The sequence below is a fragment of the Ornithorhynchus anatinus genome, chromosome 13 (assembly GCF_004115215.2).
Source record: "Ornithorhynchus anatinus isolate Pmale09 chromosome 13, mOrnAna1.pri.v4, whole genome shotgun sequence".
NCBI lineage: Eukaryota > Metazoa > Chordata > Mammalia > Monotremata > Ornithorhynchidae > Ornithorhynchus > Ornithorhynchus anatinus.
In genome coordinates this window covers 22,936,880-22,952,736 of record NC_041740.1, presented here as the reverse complement: position 1 = coordinate 22,952,736, position 15,857 = coordinate 22,936,880, and the positions used below count along the sequence as shown (strand labels likewise).

The following is a 15,857-nucleotide window of genomic DNA, read 5'->3' as shown; positions in this document are numbered from 1 at the left end:
TAGCGATTTCTTTTTTTTTTTTTAATGGTATTTGTTAAGCACCTCCCATGTGCCAGACACTTTTCTAAGGGCTGGGTAGATACAAGGTAATCTGGTTGGACCCAGTCCCTGTCTCACATGGGGCTCCCAGTCTTAATCCCCATTTTACAGATGAGGGAACTGAGGTATAAAGAAGTTAAGTGACTTGCCCAAGGTCACACAACGGACAAGCAGTGGAGCCAGGATTAGAACTCATGACCTTCTGACTCCCAGGATCATTATGCCATTATGCATGTTGTGTGACGGTTGAATCGACAGGATTTAGTGACGTACGTATCTGTAATTTATTCATTTATATTTATGTCTGTTTCCCCCCTAATAATAATAATAATAATGCTATTTATTAAGTGCTTACTATGTACCAGGCACTGTATTAAGCCCAGGGGTGGCTACAAGCAAATTGGGGTAGAGTCCCTGTCCCACATGGGGCTCACAGTCTCAACCCCCATTTTACCGATGAGGTAACTGAGGCCCAGGGAAGTGAAGTGCCTTGCCCAAGATGACACGACAGACAAGTGGCGGAGCCAGGATTAGAACCCATAACCTTCTGACTCCCCGGCCATGCTCTTTCCACCTGGCAGGAAGGGGTATGCGGCTCCTATCTCCACGGGGGCAGAGCAGGGGGAAAGGGGAATTAGTTGCCCTAGACGGAGCTGAAGTTAGACCACGGGTAGACCTCTCTGATGGAGGGAGAATTTAGACCCGGGAGCAACGGGGAGCTGGGGGAGTGACTCAGGTTGGAGATCCCCAGAGAGAAGCCGCCGCCGCTGCCCGGCCCTGTCAGCGATATGGATTGTTCTGTACATTATAAGCGATCAATAAATCCCACTGATGACATTGATGATGATGGGTTTGGGGTAATACTCATGGGATGTGAAGCCAAGGATGAAGGGAGAGAGGACTCGCCTGCCCAGGGGTGCAAAGGATGCTTCTGGTCTCCCCCCGGCCTGGCCCTGACCCCCCCGACCACGTGCGTGGATGGGAGGGGCCGAAGTGAGTGTTTCTTCTTTGGGGGTGGGCAGAGCCCGGCCAAATCACTGCAGGGACCGTTTCCGGTCAGCAGGCACCCAGCAGTCTTGGCCCACGGGACACCGCTGGACTGTTGTCCACCCAGAAGGAGCTTCCTGGAGGCCGGGACTGCAGGAGCTATGAAGCTATGAACAGCTATGTAAACCTGTTGTGGGTGGGAAAAGTTTCTATTTATTGCATACTGTACTCTCCCAAGTGCTTAGTACAGCGGTCTGCACACAGTAAGCGCTCAAGAAATACGATCGAGTGGATTAATGCCGTACTGTACTCTCTCAAGCACTTAGTGGAGGCCAGGGCTGAGGGAGCTATGAAGCTAACGAGACTGTAAACTTGTTGTGGGCAGCTGTTTATTGTGTATTGAACTCTCCCAACTCTCCCAGTAAGTGCTCAATAAACACGATTTTCTTATTATTATTTTAGCTGGATGGACCAAGGAAAGATATGTTGTGATGGACTTTCCTGGAGTAGCAAAGCTATGGAATACTTGGGTTCCTTATTATGAGGCCATTAAGTAATTAGGCACACCTAGGGGGATTAGTTTGCTTGCAGCTTTTACAATAATAATTGAGGCATTTGTTAAGCGCTTACTGTGTGCTAGGAACTGTATTAAGCGCAGGGGTGGATACAAGCAAATTGGGGTGGATAGAGTCCCCATCCCACATGGGGCTCACAGTCTCAACCCCCATTTTACAGATGAGGTAACTGAGGCACAGAGAAGTAAAGTGATTTGCCCAAGGTCACACAGCAGACAAGTGGCAGAGCTGGGATTAGAACCCATGACCTTCTGACTTCCACATCCATGCTTTATCCACTCCGCCATGCTACTTCCTAACACTCTCACGTATCTCCTCACCTAATCCGCTCAAACTTTATACCAAATACAGAATGAGAGAAGCTGGACCGGATGAAGACGAACGGGGAGTAGAGATTGGAGGAAGGAATATAAAAGACATACGGGATGCTGGTGATACTAACCTATTATCAGAGAAGATGATTTGAAGGGCTAACTATCAAAAGTGAAGGAGCAGAGCAAAACGAATATGACCATTGGAAGTTTCAACACGTAGCAGATGGAAAGAAGATTGAAATAGTTGACCGTTTTTCTCTTGGGATTGATAACAAATAATAAAGGAACTAGTAGTCAAGAAATATGCCGAAGATTAACGTTAGGAAGATTTGCCATGATGAGCTGGGAAAACAACATGAATCGTGCTGATTTAACAATTACTACAAAAATACAAATGGTTCATTCTGTGGATTTTCCAGGGAAAAGATATGGATCCAAAAGCCGGACAGTGAAACAGCAGGATAGAAAGAGCATCAACTCTTTTGAGATGAGGTGTTGGAGAGGGCTTTTGCAGATATCATGGACTGCCAGAAAAACAAACTAATGGGTTTTGGAGCAAATTAAGCCAAGGTGATCTTTGGAAGGCCAAATGACTTGACTTAAATTACCACATCTTGGACACATCATCGAGAGGTCTAATGTTCTGAAGACACTAGTGCTAGGAAAAGTCCAGGGGAAACGTGGAAGAGGCAGACAAGTGGCTAGATGGATAGAATCCATAACAATGATAACGGAAGAACCATTAGCCAGGTTATCCAGAAGATAGGACATTATGGAGAAAATATATCCACGGAGTTGCCATGAATCGGAAATGCCTCGGTTAGAGAGAGAAGGGTATAAATGCAAATCTTGATTGTTGTGCTTCCAATTTATTTATTTACTGTTTGTTTCCCACTCTAGACTAAAGCTCACTGTGGGCAGGGAATGTGTCTGTTGTTCTTAGCACACACAATAAGCGCTCAATAAATATGATTGAATGAATGAATATGTCTCTTCAGCATCTTAAACTTAATATACTTGAAACTGAACTCATCCACCCATCCAAATCCACTCCTCCACTTAACATTTTCATCTCGATTGAAAACATCACTAGCCTCCCTGCCTCCAAGGCCCCTCGACCTTGATACTCTGACTGATTCCTTTGTCTTTCTCAATTCTCATATTCAGTTTGCCACTAAATACTGTCAGTTTTTCCTCCACAATATTTCCAGAATCTGACTCTTCCTCTCAGCTCACAAAGCCACCACACTAGACTTCGACCTTGTCATAATCTGGTTATTCAGTCTTTCCCCTCCCGAGTCAAAATTTCATTCTGCTGCCCACATCATTCTTCTAAAACATTATTTTGCACATCTCCTCTCCTCAACACCTTCAGTTGTTACCCATTCCCATCCACACAGTGCAGAAACTTCTACCCATTGGCTTAAAGCAGTTCACCAGCTCTTCCCTTCTTATCTACTCTTTTCCTACAATTCCTGTTTACATTATTTGTTCTTTCCAAATTCATCTTCTCCTTCTGCCTTATTCTCGACTTTTCTGCCTTTGACCTCTTGATCATGCCCTTCCACCTGCCTGAAACTCTCTTCCCCTCCGAATTCACCAGACCATGGTTCTCCCCCATATTCAAAGCCTTCTCTAGAGGAGGCTTTAACCAGAGAAAACTTCCACTTCAGCACTTAGGCACTCTCAACCCTCACACTGCACTTTTGTATATATTGATGAACACATTCTACTTAAGCATGCAATTTTCCACATCGACTTCTTGCTAGTCTTTTCTTCCTCCCAGCTGTAATTATTTGGTGTCTATCTCCTTTACAGGGTAAGCTCCTCGAGGGCAGAGATAGCGCCTTCTACTACTACTTTATTCTCCAGTATTCTCCGAAGAGCATCCTGTAGCGCTCTGCAAGTAGCTGGCACTCAACAATATTGTCGATTCATTATATCACGACCCTTCAGAGTGCATCTTTACAGACCAGAGTTCTAACCATTCTTCCTCCTGTGCTTGAACGGAAGCTTCTCTATCATCAGTTGTCTTTCTCTGTTACTTCTACTGCTTTATTATTCCTTCCTAAGTCGGTCAGGCAGTCAGTCAATCGTATTTATTGAGCATTTCCTGTGTGCAGAGAACTGTACTAAGCATTAGGGAGAGTATACATTACCTGCCCTCAATGAGCTTACAGTCTAGAGGGGGATACTGACATTAATATAAATAAGTTACAGACGTTGCTTATATCAACCCCAGTTCTTGGTACAGTGTCTAATAAATAGAAGTAAAACTGTGAGCTGTGCTACGAGTAAAATTAGGACCCTGATTTCAGGTGCAAATAATCAAGCGGTTAGGAAACTCGAACAATTGCGCATAGAACTGTAAAAAGTCGTTCTGCCTCCTGGACTGTTCTCATCCAAGATGCCCACTACTGATGCTGCAGAAGATGTGAAGGGCACCCTGATAACTCAATAAATATTGAACAGATTCATTAACTGACTCATTTCAATAATTAAATGCATATCGAGGGGTAGGAAAAATGTGATTATTCAAGTTGCAAATTTAAACGGGAGGGAAAATCACTCCTCCAAGTGACAAGGGACTTCAGAAATTCAGAAGTCTTCGGGGATGGCTTTGTGAATTGAGAGGAAAAGTCAGATTCTGGAAATATTGGGGAGGAAAATTCAGAAATTACTGGAATAATCAATTAACCCATTGCATTTGTTGAGCACTTACTATGTGCAGAGCACTGTACTAAGCACTTGGGAGAGTACGATATACAGAATTAGTAGACGTGTTAACTGCCCGTAACAAGCTTACAGTCTAGAGGGATGGAAGAAGATGACCTGGAGAGCTGGAGGTACTCCAGGCATAAAGAGGGACAATCTGGAAGTGAAAGGGGTGGAGAGTCAGGTGTGAAGTAACTCAGCCTGCGTGGAGGAGACGCGGAGGCCTGGAGCAACCAAGAGAAGGGTTTTAACCAAGGGAAAAGAGGGTGAGCTTTATAATATAGCAAGGAGTCCTCTAAGGGTCCTTAGAGAGGAGATTGTCCAGGTTAAAGAGAAGTCATCTTTACCTGAAGACTAGTCACCTAAAATGACTATCACTCTCCTTGTAAAAAAGAAAGAGGGAATCTGAGGTTATCTAGGTGATCAACCCAGTCATCTTCATTCTGTCATTCTTGACACTGTCCCTGGCATCCTCTCTTCATCATCACCCTTTCTTCCCTGCTCACCCCTGCCATCATTTTATTAATCTCTCTCCTGGTCCCTGTCATCTTCATGCCCTTCATCACAATAATTCAAGTTCCAAGCCCTACTCTGTGTACTGGGAGACATCCTGGGAAAATGAGCATATTCATTCATTCAATAGTATTTATTGAGTGCTTACTATGTGCAGAGCACTGTACTAAGCGCTTGGAATGTACAATTCGGCAACAGATAGAGACAGTCCCTGCCCATTGATGGGCTTACAGTCTAATCGGGGGAGACAGACAGACAAAAACAATAGCAATAAAAAGAATCAAGGGGATGTACATCTCATTAAAACAATAGCAATAAATAGAATCAAGGGTATGTACATCTCATTAACAAAATAAATAGGGTAATAAAAATATATACAAATGAGCGGACGAGCACAATGCTGAGGGGAGGGGAAGGGAGAGGGGGAGGAGCAGAGGGAAAGGGGGGGAAAGGGGACTTAGCTGAGGGGAGGTGAAGGGGGAGTCAGAGAAGCAGCAGAGGGAGCAGAGGGAAAAGGGGAAGCTCAGTCTGGGAAGGCCTCTTGGAGGTGAGCTCTCAGTAGGGCTTTGAAGAGGGGAAGAGAATTAGTTTGGCAGAGGTGAGGAGGGAGGGCATTCCAGGACAGCGGGAGGAGGTGGCCCAGGGGTCGACGGTGGGATAGGCGAGAAAGGGGGATGGTGAGCATATGTGGATTCTGCCCTCGAAGAACTTCCAGTCTAAACAGGTGAGTCACACACTCAAAAGGGGTCCAAACCAGAACTCAAAATATCAGGCGAAGCTCACGATAATACAGTTACAAATAGTTTTAAGTGTCAAAACTGCCCAAACAATCCTCAGTTTTGTTTCAGGACCAACTGTCCTACTTATATGACTCTCTCCTTAGGGTCTCAAATGGCCCAGATTTGGAAGCTGACTGCCCTGATGGGGCTCCCTGTGACGACGGAGGCAAAATTGCTTTCTCCTGGGGTCGGGCACTCTAGTTTCAGGCTTCTACAGCCAATCAATCAATCAATCAGTGGTATTTATTGAGCGCTTACTATGTACAGAGGACCTCAAGGGTCAGTTCTTGGCCCTCTTCTGTTCTCCATTTACACTCACTCCCTTGGTGAACTCATTCGCTCCCACGACTTTGACTACCATCTCTACGCAGATGACACGCAGATCTACATCTCCGCCCCTGTCCTCTCCCCCTCCCTTCAGGCTCGCATCTCCTCCCGCCTCCGGGATGTCTCCACCTGGATGTTGGCCCGCCACCTAAAACTCAACATGAGCAAGACAGAGCTCCTCATCTTCCCTCCCAAACCCGGTCCTCTCCCAGACTTCCCTATCACCGTGGATGGCACGACCGTCCTTCCCGTCTCTCGGGCCCGCGATCTCGGTGTCATCCTTGACTCGTCTCTCTCGTTCACCCCACACATCCTATCCGTTACCGAGACCTGCCGGTTTCACCTTTACAATATCGCCAAGATCCGCCCTTTCCTCTCCACCCAGACGGCTACCTTACTGCTACGGGCTCTCGTTATATCCCGGCTAGACTACTGTGTCAGCCTTCTCTCTGATCTCCCTTCCTCCTCTCTTGCCCCGCTCCAGTCTATTCTTCACTCCGCTGCCCGGCTCATCTTCCTGCAGAAACGATCTGGGCGTGTCACTCCCCTTCTTAAACAACTCCAGTGGTTTCCTATCGACCTCCGCTCCAAACAAAAACTCCTCACTCTAGGCTTCAAGGCTCTCCATCACCTTGCCCCTTCCTACCTCTCCTCCCTTCTCTCTTTCTACCGCCCACCCCGCACGCTCCGCTCCTCCGCCGCCCGCCTCCTCACCGTCCCTCGGTCTCGCCTATCCCGCCGTCGACCCCTGGGTCACGTCCTCCCGCGGTCCTGGAACGCCCTCCCTCACCTCCGCCAAACTGATTCTCTTTCCCTCTTCAAAACCCTACTTAAAAATCACCTCCTCCAAGAGGCGTTCCCAGACTGAGCTCCTCTTCCCCCTCTACTCCCTCTGCCATCCCCCCTTTACCTCTCCGCAGCTAAAGCCTCATTTTCCCCTTTTCCCTCTGCTCCTCCACCTCTCCCTTCCCATCCCCACAGCACTGTACTCGTCCGCTCAACTGTATATATTTTTCATTACCCTATTTATTTTGTTAATGAATTGTACATCGCCTTGATTCTATTTAGTTGCCATTGTTTTTATGAGATGTTCTTCCCCTCGACTCTATTTATTGCCATCGTTCTCGTCTGTCCGTCTCCCCCGATTAGACCGTAAGCCCGTCAAACGGCAGGGACTGTCTCTATCTGTTGCCGACTTGTTCATTCTAAGCGCTTAGTACAGTGCTCTGCACATAGTAAGCGCTCAATAAATACTATTGAATGAATGAATGACCACATTAAGAACTTGGGAGAGTACAATACAACAGAGTTAGCAAATTTGATCCTTGCCCATAATGAGCTTACAGGCTAGAGGGGGAGATAGATATTAGTACAAATGAATAATGCATAATTTAAGCCTTGCAAAAAAAAAGTTGCTATTTGTTAAGCGCTTACTATGTGCAGAGCACTGTTCTAAGCCCTGGGATAGACACAAGGTAATCAGGTTGTCCCATGTGAGGCTCACAGTTAAGCCCCATTTTACCGATGAGTTAACTGAGGCACAGAAAAGTTAAGTGACTTGCCCACAGTCACACAGCTGACAAGTGGCAGAGCTGGGATTTGAACCTATGACCTCTGACTCCCAAGCCCAGGCTCTTTCCACTGAGCCACGCTGCTTCTCTAGCAAAGCAAGGGAAGCTCCCCAGGAGGAGTGGGGTGGGATGGACCCTGAGCCAATGAAGGAAGTCCAGCCTCCATACACCCCTCCTGGAACCTTGCTGGCTCAGGGAGGACAAAGGAGAGGGTGGAATCCCAGTAGCAAGTGGGAAGAGGGAACCCAAAGGGCGGGCCTGAGCCAAGGAGAATTTGGACACGACAACTCGCCAATGGCAGCAAAATGGGACTCTCCTTGGTGACTTTGGGGGCCTCCAAGGAGTGAACACCGATAAATGATCCATCGCGTCCAGGGGCCAGAGCCAAGATCAACCACAGCCTCGTCTTCCTCATATTCAGAGGCACTGCATTGTCTGATTTCTTCCCTTGAGCTCCCGGCCTATTTCCAGCCCCATTTCCTGCCTCTCCCTACTTTCCCCGCCTTGGGATTTCCAATCAATCAATCGATCAATCAAGTTTACCGAGAGCTTACTGTGTGGTTTGCACTGTACTATGTGGCTGGGAGAGTAAAATATAACAGTAAAGTCTAGAGGGGGAGTCTTTTTGGGGAGCAGACCCCAAAATAAATTACGGGTAATGTGGTGCTGAGGGTGGGGTAGAAATCCGAGTGCGAGGGTGATGCAGAAGGGAGAGGGAGTAGAGGAAATGAAGGCTTGGTCAGGAAAGGCCTCTTGGAGGACATGTGATTTCAATAAGGTTTTGAAGGTGGGGAGGATGACGGTGGTCAGATATGAATAGGAAGGGAGTTGTAGGCCGGAAGCAGAACATGGGCAAGGGGTCGGTGTGATAGATGACACTTGAGGTATGGTTAGTAGGTTGGCCTTAGAGGAGCTAAATGAAAGTGCTGGATTGCAGTAGAAAATCAGGGAAGCAAGATAAGAGGGGGCAAAGTGATTGATTGCTTTAAATCCAATGGTAATAATAATAATAATAATAATGTTGGTATTTGTTAAGCTCCTACCCTGAGCCGAGCACTGTTCTAAACACAGGGTAATCAAGTTGTCCCATGTGATGCTCACAGTCTTAATCCCCATTTTAAAGATGAGGGAACTGAGGCACTGAGGAGTTAAGTGGCGGGCCCAAAGTCACGCAGCTGACAGGTGATGGAGCAGGCATTAGAACCCATGACCTCTGACTCCTAAACCCGTGTTCTGTCCACTGAGCTTGGAAAGAAGCACAGGCCTGGAAGTCAAAGGACCCGGGGTTCTAATCTCTGCTCTGCTAGGTGTCTGCTGTGTGACCTCGGGCAAGCCACGTAACTTCTCTGGGACTCAGTTACCTCACCTGTAAAATGGGGATTAAGTCCTACTCCCCCCTCCTTTGACTGTGAGTCTCACATGGGACAACTTGATTAACTCGTATCTATTCCAGCGCTTGGCACAAAGTAAGCACCTAACAAGTACCATCAAAAAACTAAGGAGTTTCGGTTTGTCGCGGAGGTGGATTGGTAACCCCTGGAAGTTCTCGAGGAGGGGGAGAAATATATTTTTATTTTAGGCAAATGATCCGGCCAGTTGAGTGAAGTAAGGGTGAGCGGGGAGAGACAGGAGGCTGGGAAGTCAGCAAGGAGGCTGATGCAGTCATGCCGAGGCGGGAGGGGATGAATGGTTGGATTAACATGTGGGGGCATTTTGACCCTCCCTCCTCACATGTGACTAACTTTTCTGCCCTCTTCAAAAAGCCCTCCTGAGAGCCCACCTCCTCCAGGAGGCCTTCCCAGACTGGGCCCTCCCTTTCCCGCTGCCCCTCCCCGTCACCCCGACTCCCACCCTCTGCTCTACCCCCTTCCCCTCCCCACAGCACTTGCGTATATATGTACATATTTATTATTCTATTTATTTTATTAACGCCGTGCATTTATCTACAATTCGATTTATCTCTTTTGCTGGTAGTGATGCCTGTCTACTTGTTTTGTTGTCTGTCTCCCCCTTTCTAGACTGTGAGCCCGTCGTTGGGCAGGGATCGTCTCTGTTGCCGAATCGGACTCTCCCAAGCGCTTAGTACATTGCTCTGCGCCCAGTCAGAGCTCAATAAATACGACTGAATGGACGAATGAATGATGGGGAAGAAAGGGTGGATTTTAGCGATGTTGTGAAGGTGGAACGGACGAGATTTGGGGCCGGATTGACTATGTTGACTAGGAATTGGAAAGAGGGAATACTGCCAGTGTTAATCCCCTCCTCCCCGGGATTCCCAGCTGGGCCAATCCAAACCACCGCCTACGCTGCCATTCTTCCTGGAACTGGGAAAAAAGAGAGCACACAGATGGGGCCTGCTCTCTCCCGGCCTGGGGTGGAAGGGGGGAGTTAATAATGAAAATAATAATGGTAGTTGTTAAGTATTTGAGAAGCAGCGTGGCTTAGTGGAAAGAGCCCGGGCTTGGGAGTCAGAGGTCGTGGGTTCTAATCCCGCCTCCGCCACTTGCCCGCTGTGTGACTTTGGGCGAGTCACTTGACTTCTCTGGGCCTCAGTTCCCTCATCTGGAAAATGGGGATGAAGACTGTGGGCCCCACGGGGGACCGCCTGATGGCCTTGGGTCTACCGCGGCGCTTAGAACAGTGCTCGGCACAGTGTAAGCGCTTAACAAATGCCGTTATTATTACCTTTATCATTATTAAGCGCTCACTCGGTGCCGATCGAGGAGAGGGAAGGGGAAGCCCTCGCCCGCCGCCTCCGGGAAGCCTCCCGAGCCCCGGTCGGGCTGCGGGGGGCAGCGCTGCCCTCCCCCGCGGACACCCCCAAACCCCGCCCCGCCGGAGGGGGATGGGGGAGACGCCCCAGGAACGCGCGGCCCCGCCGTACCTTTGGCTGAGCGGTCGCACCCGCACGGCCACCCGCACGTTAGCCATGCTGCTGCAGACCCGGGGTCCGGCCCGGGGTCCGGGTCCGGCCCCGGCCCCGGCCCCGGCTGGACAGGCCCCGCCCCCTAAGGCACTAGCACCTCCCCTCCGGAACAGACCACGCCCACACCCGCCCGCCCCCGCCCCTCAGGCACAGGACCCCCGCGTCGCCACAGGCCTCGCCCCTTCAGCACAGGCCGCGCCCACAAACGCACAGGCCCCGCCCCTTCGGCACAGACCACGCCCACGAACGCACTGGTCCGGTCCAGGCCCCGCCCACAGCCGACTAGGCCACGCCCCTCCGGCACAGACCCCGCCCACAACCGCATAGGCCCCGCCCTCCGACACAGGCCCCGCCCACAATCGAACAGGCCCCCGCTCCGGCACAGGCCCCGCCCCCAGCCGCACAGGGCCCCCTCCCCCCGCAATCGGGCCCCGCCTCCACCCTCTCCGGCCCCGCCCCTCCAGATCAGGCCCCGCCCCCAAACCCCGGCCCCGCCCATCCATCCCTGCCCAGCCCCGCCCCCTCCAGACAGGCCCCGCCCCTCCGATTCAGACCACGCCCATAAACCCCGCCCCCGTCCGACACAGGCCCCGCCCACAGCCGCCCAGTTCCCCGCCCTCCGGCCCAGGCCCCGCCCACAACCTCCGCGACCCCTCCCCATCGTGCCCGGCCCCGCCCCTCCGGCACGGGCCCCGCCCCCGAGAGGCCCCGCCCCCCAAATCTGAGGCCCCGCCCCTCCATGCCAGACCCCGCCCCCACCCCACGGCCCGCGCCCCACCAACCCCCACCGGTCCAAACCCCCCAGCCCGGCTTAGTGTTAAGAGCCCGGGCCGGGGAGTCAGCGGTCGTGGGTTCTAATCCCACCTCCCGCCGCTTGCCTGCTCTGTGACCTTGGGCAACCCGCTTCGCTCCTCTGGGCCTTCAGCTCCCTCATCGGTATGGTGGGGATTAAGATCGTGAGCCCCTCGTTGTAAGAGTAAGCGCGTAACAAAGTACCAACATCCCAGTGGCACATAGTAGGCGCTTTTAACAAATAGCATTATTATTATTATTATTATTGTTATTGTTTTTCAGTCCAGGCCCCGCCCCAGCCGCCCTTTTCCCCCCGAACTCTGGGGCTCCCCCTAGCGGCAGGGGAGCCGGGGGGAGGCAGATTTGGGGGGGGGGTGTCATTTCTCCTAACCCCGGCCTCCGTTTGCTCCTCCCGGGGACCCCCTGAAGCATCCCCGCCATCGGATTCATTCATTCATTAATTCCTTCATTCCTTAATAATAATAATAATAATGTTGGTATTTGTTAAGCGCTTATTATGTGCAAAGCACTGTTGTAAGCGCTGGGGGGATACAAGGTGATCAGGTTGTCCCTCATCGGGCTCACAGTCATCATCCCCATTTTACAGATGAGGTAACTGAGACCCAGCAAAGTGAAGTGACTTGCCCAAAGTCACACAGCTGACAAATGGCAGAGCCGGGATTCGATCTCATGACCTCTGACTCCCAGGCCCGGGCTCTTTCCACTGAGCCACAATCCCTCCTTTCCTTCCTTCCTTCCTTCCTTCCTTCCTTCCTTCCTTCCTTCCTTCCTTCCTTCCTTCCTTCCTTCCTTCCTTCCTTCCTTCCTTCCTTCCTTCCTTCCTTCCGCACTTACTGTGTGCTGAGCACTGGACTAAGCGCTTGGAAAGTACAGTTCAGCAAATCTGAATCCCTCCGTCCTCGTCCTCGTCCTCCTCCTCCATCAGGATTCATTCATTGCTTTCTCTTCACACAGTAAGCACTTAATAGAGAAGCAGCGTGGCTCAGTGGAAAGAGCCTGGGCTGAGGAGTCAGAGGTCATGGGTTCAAATCCCGGCTCTGCCACTTGGCAGTTGTGTGACTGTGGGCAAGTCACTTTACTTCTCTGTGCCTCAGTACCCTCATCTGTAAAATGGAGATTAAGACTGTGAGCCCCAAGTGGGACAACCTAATTACCCTGTATTTACCCCAGCGCTTAGAACAGTGCTCTGCATGTAGTAAGCACTTAGCAAGTACCAACATTATTATTATTAAATATGATTGAATGAATGAATAATAATGATAATAATAATAACAATAATAATGAATTCCTACTGCAACTACATGTGCATAAAGAGATTGGTATATATTGGCAGAAGAGGCAGATTTGACTTTGAATTGCAATTTCAATTCTCTCTGAATTGCTGACCTAGGTGGGGAGGTGTGACTGGGCAAGTCACTTAACTTCTCTGTGCCTCAGTTCCCTCATCTGTAAAATGGGGATTAAGACTGTGAGCCTCATGTGGGACAAACTGATTACCCTGTATCTATCCCAGCGCTTAGAACAGTGCTCTGCACATAGTAAGCGCTTAACAAATACCAACGTTATTATTATTATTATAACTATGGTATTTGTTAAGCGCTTACTATGTACCAAGCACTGTGCTAAGCACTAGGGTATTCATTCATTCAACCGTATTTACTGAGCGCTGACTGGGTGCAGAGCACTGTACTAAACGCTTGGGAAGTGCAATTCGGTAACAGAGACAATCCCTTTCCAACGGGCTCACAGTCTAGAAGGGGGGAGACGGACAACGAAACAAAACAAGTAGACAGGCATTACTACGAGCAAAATCGATAAATAGAATTATAGATAAATGCACATCATTAATAAAATGAATAGAATAATAAATCTGTATACATATACACAAGTGCTGTGGGGAGGGGAAGGGGGTAGAGCAGAGGGAGGGAATTGGGGCGATGGGGAGGGGAGAAGGAGCAGAGGGAAGGAGAGGGCTCAGTCTGGGAAGGCCTCCTGGAGGAGGTGAGCTCTCAGGAGGGCTTTGAAGGAGGGAAGAGAGCTAGTTTGGCGGAGATGAGGAGGGAGGGCGTTCCAGGACCGCAGGAGGACGTGGGCCGGGAGTCGACGGCGGGACGGGCGAGGAGGCCCAGTGAGGAGGTGAGCAGCACCAGAGGAGCGGAGCGTGAGGGCTGGGATGTAGATGGAGAGAAGGGAGGTGAGGTAGGTGGGGGTAAAGTGATGGAGAGTTTTGAAGCCAATGGTGAGGATTTTTTGCTTCAAGCGAAGGTTGATAGGCCACCACTGGAGATTTTTGAGGATGAGCCAAAGACCCCCAGGTGAGCAGCTGCAGGTCGCGGCACTGTGCTGGTTGATTTTTACCCCTGTTTACTACTTTTTGTGGAAAGAATGGAAAGAAAAGAAACTGGAACGGGTCCCGAGGTCTGGAGGAGTAATAGTAATAATGATGATGATGGTATTTATTAAGCGCTTACTATGTGCCAGGCACTGTTCTAAGCGCTGAGGTAGATGCAATGTGGGGCTCGCAGTCTTAATCCCCATTTTACAGATGAGGGAACTGAGGCCCAGAGCAGTTGTGACTTGCCCAAAGTCACACAGCCGACACGTGGCGGAGCTGGGATTCGAACCCATGATCTCTGACTCCCAAGCCCGTGCTCTTTCCACTGAGCCACTCCGCTTCTCGGAGTAAATTTCCCCTCTGGCCGAGTCCCCTTAAACTCTTGGCTGGGCAGGACCAAGAGTTCAGTGAACTGTCCACTCCTCCCTCTCAAGACCTTCCCCAGCCAAAGAGAATGATAAAAATAATAATAGTCATGATGGTATTTTTTAGCACTTACTATGTACCAAGCACTGTTTTAAGCGCTGGCTGCTTTTCTAATGTGACTGTTGACAACTACTGAGCACTTGCCGTGAGTTTATCCTCCTCGATCCAGTCTTGAGATCCTCGGGAAAACAGCCAGACACTGCCCCTGCATCTCAACTGATACATGATAATAATAATAATAATAATAATGGTATTTGTTAAGCGCTTACTATATGCCAGGCACTGTACTAAGATCTAGGACAAGCAAATAGGGTTGGGCACAGTTCTTGTTCCATGTGGTGCTCACAGTGTCAATCCCCATTTCACAGATGGGGCCAAGAGAAGAGAAGTGACTTGTCCAAGGTCACACAGCAGACAAGTGGCACAGGTGGGATTAGAACCCATTACCTTCTAACTCCCAGGCCCCGTTCTATCCATCATGCCATGCTGCTTCATTCATTCATTTATTCATTCATTCAATCATATTTATTGAGCGCTTACTGTGTGCAGAGCACTGTACTAAGTGATTGGAAAGTACAATTTAGCAACAAATAGAGACAATCCCTTCCCAATAACGGGCTCACAGTCTAGAAGAGGGGAGTCAGACAACAAAACAAAACAAGGAAGCAGGCATCAATAGCATCAATATAAATACATAGAATTATAGCTATAAACACATGATTAATAAAATCAATAGAATAATAAATATGTTCATATACACACAAGTGCTGTGGGGTGGAGAAGGGAGGAGAGCAGAGGGAGAGAGTTGAGGTGATGGGGAGGGGAGGAGAAGCAGAGGAAAAAGGGGGCTTAGTCTGGGAAGGCCTCCTGGAGGAGGTGAGCTTTCAGGGGGGAAAGTAGCTTCATGCACACATCAGCAAGCAGAGATGCTACTGAGGCAGAGAGAAGTAAAGTGATTTGCCCAAGGTCACACAGCAGGCAAGTGGAAGAGCCGGCATTCGAACGCAGGTCCTTCTTCCCAGGCCCGTGCTCTATCCATCCGGCCACACTGCTCCTCTGATTTAGAAGCTTCTCTGAGTTAGAAACTAGCGTAAAAATTCACTTATAGTCCACCAGGAAGCTCTTCCTCCCAGGCTAGGAAGATAATGGAAAACCTTAGAAAAAGTTCTATAGAGGGTAAAAAAGGAGCAATCATTCAGTCAACCGTATTTATTGAGTGCTTTCTTTGTGCTGAGCGCTATGCTAAACGCTTGGGAGAGCACAATTTAACAGAATTAGCAGACACATTCCCGGCCAATAATGAACTTTCAGTCTAGAGAAGCAACACAATAATGATAATAATAATAATAATAATAATAATGTTGGTATTTGTTAAGCGCTTACTATGTGCAGAGCACTGTTCTAAGCGCCCGGGGAGATACAGGGTAATCAGGTCGTCCCACGTGAGGCTCACAGTTAATCCCCATTTTACAGATGAGGTAACTGAGGCACAGAGAAGTTAAGTGACTTGCCCACAGTCACACAGCTGACCAATGAC

The 15,857-nt window shown here is 49.4% G+C and overlaps 1 protein-coding gene across 5 annotated transcripts in view; it reads right to left on the bottom strand.

The window, feature by feature from the left end:
- Positions 1 to 10,780, bottom strand: part of STARD9 (StAR related lipid transfer domain containing 9) — a 106,851-nt gene extending 96,071 nt beyond the window's left edge. For all 5 annotated transcript variants that reach the window (XM_029078391.1, XM_029078395.1, XM_029078394.1 and 2 more), the window contains exon 1: positions 10,705 to 10,780. In XM_029078391.1, coding sequence (XP_028934224.1) covers positions 10,705 to 10,751 — 47 coding nt within the window. In that variant the 5' untranslated portion in view covers positions 10,752 to 10,780. The remainder of the gene's footprint in view (positions 1 to 10,704) is intronic.
- Positions 10,781 to 15,857: the final 5,077 nt, after the last annotated feature.